This window comes from Suillus subaureus (genome assembly GCF_016647635.1).
Source record: "Suillus subaureus strain MN1 chromosome Unknown BJ212scaffold_40, whole genome shotgun sequence".
Lineage (NCBI taxonomy): Eukaryota > Fungi > Basidiomycota > Agaricomycetes > Boletales > Suillaceae > Suillus > Suillus subaureus.
The window spans coordinates 232,854-245,776 of NW_024538596.1; the positions used below are offsets into that span (position 1 = coordinate 232,854).

Below are 12,923 nucleotides of genomic sequence, written 5' to 3' on the forward strand. Positions count from 1 at the left end.
TTCCCATCCTCCAGACTTGAGTATCTCTACTCTTGTCACCCTCCAAGACTTAGGATTGATTCCTATAGTCTATCCATATCCGCCTCTGTCTCCAACAGTCTATTACTGTTAGTTTCTAGTCTGGACTTGTCTGGATTAGCCCAATGATACCTATCCCACATCCAGAAGTCATCTGGATCCATTACGATACTTGTCCGACCTTCCAGACGCATTAGTCTTGCCTTCCTGAAATAAGGGGCAATACTTGGGTAAGGGGCACAGTGCACGAGCTGAGGCCGAAGCCCTTTGGATCCAGTTATCCCTTGAGTACAACCTTAACACATTATAAGAGTATATGGTATTGTTGTTCCTGCCACCTACAAATAAGAATGGCTTGACCTTCGTCTTGAGAGAGATACCATCCTTGTTGAGAGGTGGGTAGTCGAAGAGGTTAATGACTTGCTGAATGGAACTGATTTTCACATAGCACCAATATTGAAATAATTGTAGGGTGATCCTGTTCCATCTTGGAATTTGTATGTGAGGAGTCTTCCTCCAACTTTACCTTGAGCATTGATGATGCGATATGGAATACTGAGGTCCTGGAGGATCAAAGCTGTGTATAATCTGCCTGGTCCTGTTAGGATATTTCACTTGAATTAGTAGAATGATGATTAAAACAGAGTGGCACTGACCTGCACCCAGGATTCCAACCAGTTTTGTAGAGTTAATATCGACTGCTGTCTGATAATTCACTAGAGCAATTATTAGCAAAATGATGATGAAAACAGGAGAGTGCTGACCTGTGTCCAGGATTCCAACCAGACCTACAGGGCTAATATTGGCTACCTGATTCTGAATCAGTGGAGCAGTCAATGACCTTGGTATGTTAGGTGGGAGGGTTTCTGTGCCCTTCAGCTCATTATCAAAGGCTTGGATTAAGTTATGGGCATAGTGAGCATAGGTATCATACCCTGGTGAAGGGGAAGATGAGTCTGTAAAGTTTGCCATTGAAGAAGTGGACATACTTTCTATCTTTGAATCTAGGCATACCCTTGATTATTAGGGAGTGACTGGAGGGTGTTCCATTCGTGGAGAAGTCTGTGTAATACAAACAACCATTTTGGCTCGATAATTATGATGAATGAATGATGTTCATTCTTGCTCAATGCATTTGTTATGGGTTGTGCATACCACCTGTCAGAATTCAGGAGTTAGCGCTGGCATCATCCATTTTACAAGATCTTTGACCCTTGATGCGATTATCAATTTTGCATCTATATCATGATGGGCATTGGCTAGATTGTTGAAGGGAGATTCAATCTTGACACTGAGAACCTGAACTGGTGACTGGCGGTAACCTCATAACCTTGAGGCCTTGAGGTCAGCTGCCTCCCATGGTAGCCTTTTCTGTTGAACTTCCACCCTCAAGGCCTCAATTACCGTCTCCAAAACGTAAATACAGATCTGTTGAATTGCACTCGGAACCATGGAAGCTGGGATAGCTGGCTTTGCAAAATGGTTGATTTAAGATTCATAACATTAGCAATTGTGAAAATAAATAATTACTAACTTAATGTTATTTTTTTATTTTTATTTTTTTTATTTTTATTTTTATTTTAGACAAGTGATATGTAATTGTGGCAACTGACAAAGTCTAGTTCTACAAGTACACACTATAGTGGAGTTCTACAAACTCTGGTCCAAGGAAAAAATGCACTTATGCACACCCATTTTCATGGGGCGTGTGGGACTCATTTACTACCTGGTTGCCTCGTTCATAGAGGGCCTGGGTGGTTCAATACCCACTAAAACCTCAAGGGCAGTAACCCAGTTTTGTGTTGGTTTATTTATTGTTATTGTTTCTGACCATGTGGTAGAGATTAGATTCTTGAAAGCTTTGGTGCGTATTATCTTTTGTGCTGTTAATCTGTTGCATTGTAATCTTTTATTTATCTTGGACATCCATTGGCTCTCGATTTTTTCTTTTGAATATCTTGTTCCATTTATTGTGGTGTCACATTGTAGGGCCCATATAAGGTGGGTGGATTCTGATATTAAAATTTGTAGTAGTCTTGATGCTCCTTTCTTAGGTTCCTGGTGTTGTTGTTGTTGTGATTGTTGGTCCTGTTGATGTTCATTCCTTTGCTGGGTGAGTTTGATATTTCCACAGCCTAGGATTGTACCTAGTGTTATATGTGGCCAGGGGCCGTTTGCAGTGGGCTGTATTTTCTTCACTATGTTCCATATGGTTGTTTGAGCGTTTTCAGGGCAGACTGTTAGTATGTGCTCCAGGTCTTTGACATCAGCATGGCAATGGGTGCATTTTGTGTGGATCTCAAGGGTGGGGATGTTTGACCAGTATTCGCCAATTCTATGGGTGCTGTGTAGTGCTTTGAAGATGAATTGCCATATGTTTTTTGGTAAGTCTTTGTTTTTGTTGCCTTGCCATATGCTTTCGTCTGTTTCTAGGTTACCTGTTATGTTTTGTATCGTGTATCTTGTTATATCAAGGTTGTTTGTTGTTGCACATCTTGCTGTTGTTTTTTTCTGTTATCTGATTCCTTTGTATGCTAATGCTTGGGTCATGGTGGCTAATTTCACTCCTTGTAGGTTAAATTCATTAGGGACTGTTAGGTCGATGGGGTCTTTGGTTGTTTTGTCTGCTCCTTCTTTTGTGAGATGGTCAGCTTGGTCATTTCCATACAGGCCGCTATGTCCTTTTACCCATATGAAGCCTGTTTGAGCTGATCTTTTTCATAGATGGTATGTGGTGGCTTTTATATGAGCACTATTTGCAATGCCAATCCAGCCTGCATCTTCCCATGTGGGGAGGAATTTTGTAAGACTATTAATGGCGTATTTTGAGTCTGTCATAAAGGTTATGGGTACATAAGGTTCAATTTTCTGTAGTGCTACTAGGATGGCTAAGATCTCTGCAGTTTAGTTGGATTGGTTGTTCCCAGGTATTCTGATCGATGCGTTGAGGGGGTGGTCGTCTTTGATCCATATTCCACATCTGCTCTTCACATTGTCTTTACCATTGTTGGTGCATGACCCATCAGTGAAGATGTTTATTCTTTCATTTACAAGGTTTAGGCCACGTGTCGGGTTTTGGAGTCTGTGTGCTGGGTACAGTGGCTCAAAAAACTGTCCACATGTTTTGACATTTTTCACTATCTATGATATTGTGTGAGAAGGAACAAATGCCTCAAGGACATGCTAATACCATATTGTAGTGCTGCTTCAGGGCTTTGGATTGAGCCCTACACCGTGGGAATCGGTGGAGATATGGTGGAGACATAAGGCTTATAAAATGATGACTCATGTGGACAGTTTTTTGAGTGTATATTAAAACTATATAAATCATTATTTATGACACCACAAAAATCATGCCACTATTATATAAATTATGAAGTGGTGTCAGTATGTTATTTTATGACTATATCTAACTATATAAACCAGAATATCTCATGTATCATAGTCATAATCACCATGAAAGCCATCTCCTCTGCTCAAAGAGATAATATCCTCTCTCTGTCTTATGCTGGCCTCTCTACTTGCCAAATTTCCTCTAGAACTGGAGTATCCAAGTCCACTGTGGCCAAGTTTATCAAAGAAAGCCACCCAGACAAGGAAAACTCTTGTGGAGGACGTCCATCCAAGCTTACCTCTACTGACAAAAGGGCTATTATCCAACATATCATTACAGGAAAGGCTGATAATGCTGTCCAAGCCACCCATTATATCAATTCCACCATCACTACCCCTGTCTCTTCACAAACTGTGAGGAATGTTCTCAAGGCAGCTCATCTCAAGGCAGTAACAAAGAAGAAAAAGCCTCTTCTCTCCATCAAACATAGGCAGAGAAGACTAGCCTTTGCCTTAGCTCATCAACACTGGACTGTAGAGGACTGGAAGCATGTTATATGGTCAGATGAGACCAAAATCAATAGGATTGGGTCAGATGGGAAGGTATATGTATGGAAAAAGAAGGGAGATGGCCTAACAGACAGAGAGGTTAATGGGATTGTCAAGTTTGGAGGAGGTTCTTTAATGGTATGGGGCTGTATGGGATGGAATGGTGTGGGAATGCTTGCTGAGGTTGAGGGGAAGATGAATGCTGAGCAGTATGTGGACATTTTAAATGACCACTTGCTGCCTAGCTTGGCAGAATTAGGGATTGATGAAGAAGATATCATTTTCCAACAGGATAATGATCCTAAGCACACATCCAGAAGAGCTAAGGAATGGTTTGAAGAACATAACATCAATGTTCTTGACTGGCCAGCACAGTCTCCTGATGTCAATGTCATTGAACATCTCTGGGGAACACTCAAGAAAAAGCTTCAAGCCTATGAAAACCCCCCTAAAGGAGTATGGGAGCTTTGGGAGAGAGTAGCAGTGGAATGGGGGAAGATCACAGCTGAGGATTGCCAGAAATTAATTGAGAGTATGCCTAGAAGGATAGAGGCAGTAATTAAAGCCAAGGGAGGTCATACAAAATACTAGAATACCTGGTTATTACTGTAAAATACTTGAGTCAAAAAACTGTCCACATGAGTCACCATTTTGTGAGCCTTGTATCTCCACCATATCTCCACCGATTCCCACGCTGTAGGGCTCAAATGAAAGCCCTGAAGCCATACTACAGTGTGGTATAAGCATGTCCTTGAGGCATTTGTTCGTTCTCACACAATATTATAGATAGTGAAAAATGTCAAAACATGCGGACAGTTTTTTGAGCCACTGTATGTAGAGTTTTGTTTGGGGTCTGTGAATACTCTGAAGCAGTCTTTCAGGCTTGTTCTTATCATTGTGGTGGAGTTGAAGAGTATCTCTCCATTCCTGCTTTCATGGGCTTGTGAGTTTTTTTCTTTTCTATGGTGGGTCAGTGAGAGTTCGTCTCTTTTTGGTTTTGTTTTTGTGTCATATTTTGGTGCCAGTTTGCTGAGGATTTCTCTCGCAGTGGCTGCACATTTGTGAGGGTTTTTGCAGCCAGCTCATCTGTCTTTGTTACAGGGCGTGCATGTGCAGTCCTTCTGGGGGGAGGTGTCTTTGGGTGTTATTCCTTATATCGGTTAGTATTTTACTTATTTTAATTAGGTTTTTGATGGTTAGCAACTTATGGGTGTCATGTAAGCATTTATCTTTTGTTTTGTGATATGTTTTTTTGGGTGCTCCTGGATGGCACCAGGCAGGTAGTTGTCTCTTTAATTCTTTTGATAGTTTGATTGGGGCGAAATTGACATTAAATTGTTTGGTGGTTTTCAGGAGAGTTTTAATCTCATTTGGGAGGGCATTTGCTCTCGGGCCTTTTGTTGGTGGGTCCCATGATATTAGGAATGGGTTAGTCGTCATTGTTTCATTTCTATTCAGGTTCAGATTGTGTATCATTATGTCTGCTATGAAGGCCCAATGAGGTCTGGATGGGGAGAGATTAAGGTAAGGTTTGATCCACATCACTTCTATTGCTTCATTCCTTGATTTAATGTCAAGTAGATTAATTCTGCCTTCTTCTTTCAGGTGTTGCAATTGTTCCAGGCTAATAGGTGGGGAGCATCTGTCATCCCATACAAAGTTTTGGATCATTTTGGTAAGTGCTACTTCTATGTTCTTGGGCATACCCTGAGCTTTTGTTAGGAATTGGGTCATTCCCCCTATGAACATTTGCATGATTAGTTGTTTGCCATCAAGGGTGGGGTGGCATTTTTTCTATCTGTTTAGGGTCATGTTAATTTTGTCTAGGATTGGTTCCTATGGTGTTGTATTGTCTGTTTTATTCCCGATCCATGCTCCTAGTGAGCGTATGGGGTGGCCATCTGGGGCAATCTTTACTGTGTTGTCTAGTGGCATGTCAGTTGGGTTTAGTTTGTGTGTTTCTATAATTCAGTCTCAGTGTTGTTTTGAACCAATGGGTATGATTTCTGTTTTTCCATATTAAATTTTGCACCAGCAGCTAAGCACCAGCTTGATAGGATATCCTCAAGGTTGCTGTATTTGTTGTTTTCATTGAGGTATGTCATTGTGTTGTCCACGTAAAGGTTCACTATCAGTTTATTTGCTATACCTGGTATGTTATATCCTGTTAGTTTATTGGATGATCTTAATGCGCATGCTAGGGGCTCAATTGCTATGTCAAAGAGGAGGCAGGAGAGTGGGTCTCCTTGTCTCACGCCCCTGGTGACTTTGAATGGGGCACTCATGACTCCATTTATGGCAACTTTTGTGTATGTGTTTGCATAGAGGGCTTTGACAGTTTTGATGAATATTTGAGGGAGGCCAAAGTTTTCGAGGGTTTCTAGTAAGTAATTGTGTTTAATTTTGTCATAGGCTTTTTCTTGATCGAGGGCAATTAATGCCCCGTTTTCTTCAGTAATATCCACATATTCAATCATTAGTTTGGCCAGCCTTATGGGGTTGAAGATTGATCTTCGTGGGATGAACCCACTTTGGTCGGGATGGATTAATGTATGTACTTCTCGTGCTAACTGCATAGCCAGTGCTTTGGTAAGTATCTTATAATCTGTGTTTAGTAGGGTAATGGGGCGGTAGTTTTCTATTTCTGTTCTTTCTTTTTTCTTAAATATTGGACACATCCAACCTAGGGTGAATTCGGAGGTGGGGTCGATATCATGTGTTTGTATGTTGTTTATTACTAATGTAAGTGTTTTGATTATGTCAAAGCTTGGTTTTTCTTCTTTCTGATTCTCTGTGTGTTTTTCGTGTAGTCTTTTCCACACCTCGTATGGTATGCCATCTATTCCAGTGGCACTTCCGGACTTCGATGAGAAAAGGGCCTCATGTATATGATGTTCCTGTAATGGGTTGTGTAATGGTGAGTTTTGGTTTTTTTAGTTTTTGGTCATCTGGGATGTTTTTCATGAAGTTCTTTCTAATGGTTGTTCTTATGTCTTCAATCTCTTGCGGGAGATTGTCTGTTTGTAGAGTTTCGTGGTGGAGGCAGGCAAATTCTGCCATCTCGTCTGAGCATTTAGTGAAATGGTGCAAGTTTGGTTTTCTTAAACTGTGTATAATATCCCTTGGTTTCTTAGGTGAGTTCATCTTAGACCAGTACTTACTGATGGTCTCTCCTTTTAGCGCCCAGTTTGCTTGTGAGTGTAGTTGTGTATTTTTAAACATTTTTCTTTCTAAGTGGTTTAGTTCGCTTTCAATCCAGGCTTTGTGGCATCTCGTGTTCTCATTATGGTCTAGGTCTCCATTCTTGAGGGTGTGTTTTATGTCATCTTCCAGTTGTTTTGTTCTTACCTTTATTTTGTGAAGGTGTTCTTTTGCCATTTTTCTTGCCATTTTGTTGATGTCAGTTTTGAATTCTTCCCAAGTCTTTTGGGGGTTTGATGTGGCATCTCTGTTTGTGTGTTGGTGAGTTATTCTTTGTTGAGTAGCGATTCTGAGTTCGCTTATTTTGTTGAGCAGTTTTTTATCGTTTATCAGGCTCAGTGGCCAGGACCATCATCCCTTACCAATAAAAGGGGCGTTTTGAGGTATGAATCTTGCTAGTACCATTTTGTGATCTGATGGGATCACAGTTGTGCAAGTCTCCCAGTGGTGTATATTACATTCATGTTGCAGGGCGGAGTATATTCAATTGAGATGTGAGTATGTGTTCATGTTACTGTAGAATGTAAAGTTTCTTGATGTTGGGTGTTGGGATCTCCATGTATCTTGCATGTTTAACTTATATCTTAGGTCTTGCAGTGCGTTTGAAGCATTCTCATTGTCTGATCTAGCCGGTGCTCAATCTAGGGTGTCTTCTGTTAGGTTAAAGTCACCCATCATAAAGTCAAGCTGGGGTAGGTCTTTTTCAATCCATGTGTTCGCAATCTTGTTCCAGAAGTCTGGATGCTTTGTTGGGTCATTTGGTGCATATATGTTGAGGATGGTGATGTGTTTGTCATTATGCCACTTTACATTTATAACTAGTGCTTTACCGGGGATGATCTCAGTTACTTCTGCATCCATGTTGTTGATTAATTCCTTGTTTAGAACAAATGCGACTCCAGCAGAATTTCCTGGACAGAATGGGTTGCAGGAGTTAAAGACTTTGAGTCTTCTTGAGTACAGTGCCTCTACTTGCACTTTGTGTTCATGCGATAGGTGCATTTCTTGAATGCAGAGGATACCTATCTTTTTTTCCCTCATTACATGCTGTATTGTTGCCCATTTTGAGATTGTACTATTTTCTAAGTCCAATGATGCTCACCCTCTCATGTTAAGGGTCACTATCAGAACATTTGCCCTTGATTTTTTTTAGGGCAGGTGCGCTCATTTGCGATGTTATTCACATTGTTTGCCTGGTGGGGTGTCTGGGGGTTTCCACCTCCAATCTCCTGAGAAGTGTCATCAGAGGATGTCCTGGCAGTGTGAAGACTTCCTCCTCTGCTATTCGGGAGGGTTAAGCCAGGGCCAGGAAGAGAACCAAAAAATATTGTGTTATTTTGAGTTTGCAAGGTGGTCAATTTACTGCTCCTTCCAGTATGACCATATGGAGGAGAGGACTGTCATATCCCAGGCAGTCATGGTGGATATATGTTTGCGCTGTCTAAAATCATGAGTCCTGAAATCACGACTTCTCTTGCGGTCACTTCAGCTCCTTAGCACAGCAAATCCATGGCCTAAATAGGCCTCCGTTTTGGCTAGTGCTGACTAGGATTACCATGGCTTTCCTGTCCTGACAAGCGGTCAGTATATTTGGGCCATAGTTGTAGGGTGGTCTAACTTCATCCTATGGAGTTAGATATGCATTGTTGTGGTCCTTCTGTCAGGTGGGACTGCTTGCTTGGGTCAGGGAATTCTGGTAAAGGTGGGGTTATATTCAGAGTGGGTTACATGTGGATAGGGTCAGATGGTAATGAGGGTAGTTTAGTAGTAGGGTGGGGTGTATGGGTCAGTATGAGACAGGTAGGTAGATATGTAGGTAGCAAGTATGTGTGAGTATGTGCAAAATTCGAGCATGTAACAGGTATCAGGCGGTGGTTCTCCTTCCTTTCCCATGACCCCTCATGTTGGAGTTGGTTGGTTTCATGGTCAGATTGTGTTTGGGACCATTCCATAGTGGAGTGTTAGGGAAGGGGCAGAGGCTGCAAGGGTGAGCTATGGAGTGGCATAGAGGGCAAGGGATGAAATTAACTGAGGAGCCACTACCCTCAAGTTCTGACAGATATTTGAGTGAGAGAAGATATGCTCTAAGTTTAGTCCAGACAGCAGGGTTGTTGGTGGGGCTTATGGCGAAAATGTTGTAATGGGGAAGGAGTATGCTGCTGCTAACCTTAAAGTCCAGGCACTCGACCCAAAGGGACTGGGTGAAGTCCTGCGCCACGAAGTGAACTCATTCTTCTGGGATCTCACTCTCTGAAAGGATGTCCATAATGTCCCATTGGGTTACATCCTCTGTCCAGATATCGTTTATGGCAGTTCTGACAGTGTTCATGTCAGTGGTGGAGAAGCCATGTAGGCAGAATAGAAGGAGTGGCAGAGAGTTGACTTGGAAGGGGTGGGCCACAAAGGTGATTTCCATTGAAGACCAGATGTGCTGGTTCAAGATGATGTTTTTAGTCTCTTCTGAAATGTTATAGGCGAGAAAGCTAAGTGGGTAGTCTGTTCTCTCCCTAGTTGTTTCCAGGCAGGGTGGAGAGACTTTGATCTCATGATCTTCTTGATGGTTAGATTGAGCTATGGTGGAGATTGCCTTGCAGAGGTGTTCAACCAGGATAGGACCTTTGACAGCTGGGTCTTTGCTGTCATGGTTGAAGACTCTGATTAAAATTTTGGGGTGGGGTACCTTTAACCAGGCAGTGATGACCTTGCCAGCTTGGAAGTCAAACAGCTGTGCAGCATGTGCTAAATGAATGTGTGGGAAACCTCCTTGTGGGGCAGGCATGAACTGCAGGGAAGTTGACATGGAGTTTGTGCCTGTGGTTTTAATGATAGACCTATTGGTTTCCACCACCACAAGGTGGGCATGGAGCATTTCTTCTTCAGAGGGGGGGGAGGGGTTGTTTGGGGGGGGTAGGTTTGGGGGGGAGGCTGGGGTGGGTGTGGGCGTAAAGCATGGAGGGAAGAAGTCCAGCATTTCTTTGTCATCAGAGACAGTAGGGGGTGGTGGTGGGGTCCTCTTTGGGGTTACTTCCACATCTGTACCTGCGGAGTGAGGGGCTGTCTGGGCAGTGGATGGCATTCTATCCGCCTCAGATGCCATGAGGAGTACTGGTGGAAGGGCAGTTCTGGTGTTAGGGGAAGGTGTCAAGGGGGTGGGCGACCCTTCTTGAGCTATGTATTCCCCTTCATCAAGTAGGATGTCTGGGGGGAAGAACTGCAACCCAAACATTGGTTTCTGGGAAGGGGCTGTCATGTTCCCATTGGGGAGGGGCGGGTGTTGGTGTTAGCTGCTTTCATGCTGGACAGATCCTTCATCTTCAAGGGGGTTGGGGTTTTGTCTCTGGTTGTTGGGCTTTTAAGTGTTTCTGTGGGGGGTTCTTTTTGGATAGGGGTGCTGCATGTGTGTCTTGAGGAAGTCAAGGGGTGGCTTTGTGGGTGTGGTAGGTGTGTGATAGGTGATTCTGGGTGGAGGAGTTCTGTTATCTGGGTAGGGGTTGCTAAAAGTGTTTAGTTGGGGATGTATTATCGTTGCTGTTTTCATTGTTGTTTTTACTTTCACTACTGTTTAGTTGATAGTTTTTATGTGTGTGTGGGATGCAGGGATTTGGTTGGGTGATAGTATACTCATGGTTTGGTGATGGTCTCAGGGTGGCCTTGTTTTACTCATGTTTTACAGTGACAGAGTCTGGGTGTTGCTCAGTGTGTTGGTAGGGTTATGGTGGTTCATTGGCGGGTGAGCGATTTGTTTTCATTGGGGGTTTTTCTTTTTGCCATGGCTTGTTGTCAGTCTCCTTTTTATAGGTTATGTTAGCTTACTAGAGTCATTGTCAGGGGTGTTTTAGCACTTCAGTCACCCCCAAAAGTATACCTATTAGGTTGATAGTCCTGTATACATGTATTAACCTAAGAGGTGTGATTCCTCTGGTTTTTCCCATTGTACTGTAGGTATGGGATAAGTCCTATGGGACAAAGCCAATGCTTTCCCAGCCCACCTGGGACATAATTTTGTGAACATTCCCATGGGCTTTCCCTGTAATGTGAGTGGTGTCAGGGGTCTTTTGGGCTGATTTTTTTACCATATTGGGGGGGTATAGCTGGGATCATTAGGGTGTATAGGGGTCATGAAGGTGTGGTATAGGGATCATAGGAGGATGGTACAGGGACCATCAGAGGGTAGTATAGGGTGGTATGAGAACCATCTGAAGGTGTTATCGGAGACCATCGGAGGGGAGTATAGGGATCATGATGGTCTGAATAGTGTGATCCCCAAGTGATGATTCTGTAGGCATGGGCAAGTAGCTGAGACCAGGCATTGGTTGATCAATATTTGAATGGTGCGATCCCCAAGTGATGATTCTGTAGGCATGGGCAAGTAGCTGAGACCAGGCATTGGTTGATCAATATTTGAATGGTGCGATCCCCAAGTGATGATTCTGTAGGTGTGGGTGAGTAGCTGAGACCAGGCATTGGTGGATCAATATCTGAATGGTGTGATCCCCAAGTGATGATTCTGTAGGCATGGGCGGGTAGCTGAGACCATGAATTGGTTGATCAATATCTGAATGGTGTGATCCCCAAGTGATGATTCTGTAGGTGTAGCAATTGGAGGGTACCATAGGGTGGTATGAGAACCATCAGAGGGTAGTATAGGGATCATGATGGCTCAGTATGAGAACCATCTGAAGGTGTTATCAGGATCATGGTAGGGTGGTATGAGGATCATGAGTATATCTGCTCAAGTGATGATATGTCATGATGGGATTTCCCCAGCCACATATACTCATGTTCGGAATTTCCTGGCCATATATATGCTCCAGCCAGGACTTACCACCCACATATATTATCAAGTCAGGGATTCCTGGACCATCAAAATTCTTCATTCGGGAATATCCAGACCACATATATTCTCAAGCCAAGAATTTCCACACTCCCTTATTCTTTGGTGGGGAGTATCCAGGCCCACATACTGTCCAGTTGGGGATTCCCAGAACATATATATTATCACATCGGGAATATCCAGACCCACATTGTCATGTTGGGGATTCCCAGACCCTCATATTCTTCAGTGGGGAATACCCAAACCCCCCATATTGTCAAGTTGGGATGTCCCAACCCACATATATTCTCATGCCGGGAATTCCCAGCCCACTGAAATTCTGCAGTCAGAAATATCCAGACCCCACATTGTTAGGTCAGGGAAGTCCAGACCCCCATATTCTTTGGTGGGGAATATCCAGACCCCCCATATTGTCATGTTGGGATTCCCAGACCATATATATTCTGCAGTCAGGAAGTCCCAGACCACCCAAATTATTCAGTTGGGAATTCCCAGTGTGCAATAGTAACCTGGTTAGTCAAGTCCCTACACTTGGAATTTGCAGACCCCCCAACTCTTCATCAAGTCAGGAATTCCCTGACCATATATAGTGTCAATTTGGGAATTCCTGCCCCACCAAAATTCTTTAGTTGGGAATATCCAGACACCCCAAATTATCAAGTTGGGAAGCCCAGACTACATATATTCAGGTGCCAGGAATTCCCAGTGTGCAAGAGTACCCTGGCAAACCAAGTCCCAACTTGGAATTTGCAGATTCAACAACTCTCTGTCAAGTCGGGGATTCCCAGACAACCCATATTCTTTGGTGGGGAATTCCCAGGCCCCCCATATTGTCAAGCTGGGGATTCCCAGACTACTCATATTGTGTTGGTGGGAATATCCAGACCCCCTTATTGTCAAGTCAGGGATTCCCAGACTATATATATTCTGAACTTGGGATATCCCAGACCATATATATGCTGACATTGGGAAGTCCCAGACCAACCAA

The 12,923-nt window shown here is 43.2% G+C and overlaps 4 protein-coding genes across 4 annotated transcripts; 1 reads left to right on the forward strand and 3 right to left on the reverse strand.

Annotated features, from left to right (window-relative positions):
* Positions 1 to 458: 458 nt before the first annotated feature.
* Positions 459 to 990, reverse strand: BJ212DRAFT_1485304 (uncharacterized protein; the record flags this gene model as incomplete). Its single annotated transcript, XM_041340957.1, has 3 exons — positions 459 to 616; positions 675 to 734; positions 783 to 990. 3 exons carry the CDS (start codon positions 988 to 990, stop codon positions 459 to 461), a joined length of 426 nt encoding a protein of 141 aa, XP_041188408.1.
* Positions 991 to 1,587: 597 nt separating this feature from the next.
* On the forward strand, positions 1,588 to 3,057 carry BJ212DRAFT_1534546 (uncharacterized protein). Its single transcript, XM_041341803.1, has one exon. It carries the CDS (start codon positions 2,264 to 2,266, stop codon positions 2,723 to 2,725), a length of 462 nt encoding a protein of 153 aa, XP_041188409.1. The 5' UTR covers positions 1,588 to 2,263; the 3' UTR covers positions 2,726 to 3,057.
* A 1,694-nt stretch (positions 3,058 to 4,751) lies between these two features.
* BJ212DRAFT_1237705 (uncharacterized protein) lies at positions 4,752 to 4,979 on the reverse strand (the record flags this gene model as incomplete). The annotated part of the gene is made up of 1 exon (XM_041329555.1): positions 4,752 to 4,979. A coding segment is annotated over one exon (228 nt), but the record flags the coding sequence as incomplete, so codon positions are not given.
* A 4,349-nt stretch (positions 4,980 to 9,328) lies between these two features.
* Positions 9,329 to 10,351, reverse strand: BJ212DRAFT_1485306 (uncharacterized protein; the record flags this gene model as incomplete). The annotated part of the gene is made up of 1 exon (XM_041340958.1): positions 9,329 to 10,351. The coding sequence occupies one exon, from the start codon at positions 10,349 to 10,351 to the stop codon at positions 9,329 to 9,331; it is 1,023 nt and encodes a 340-aa protein (XP_041188411.1).
* Between the last annotated feature and the right edge of the window lie 2,572 nt (positions 10,352 to 12,923).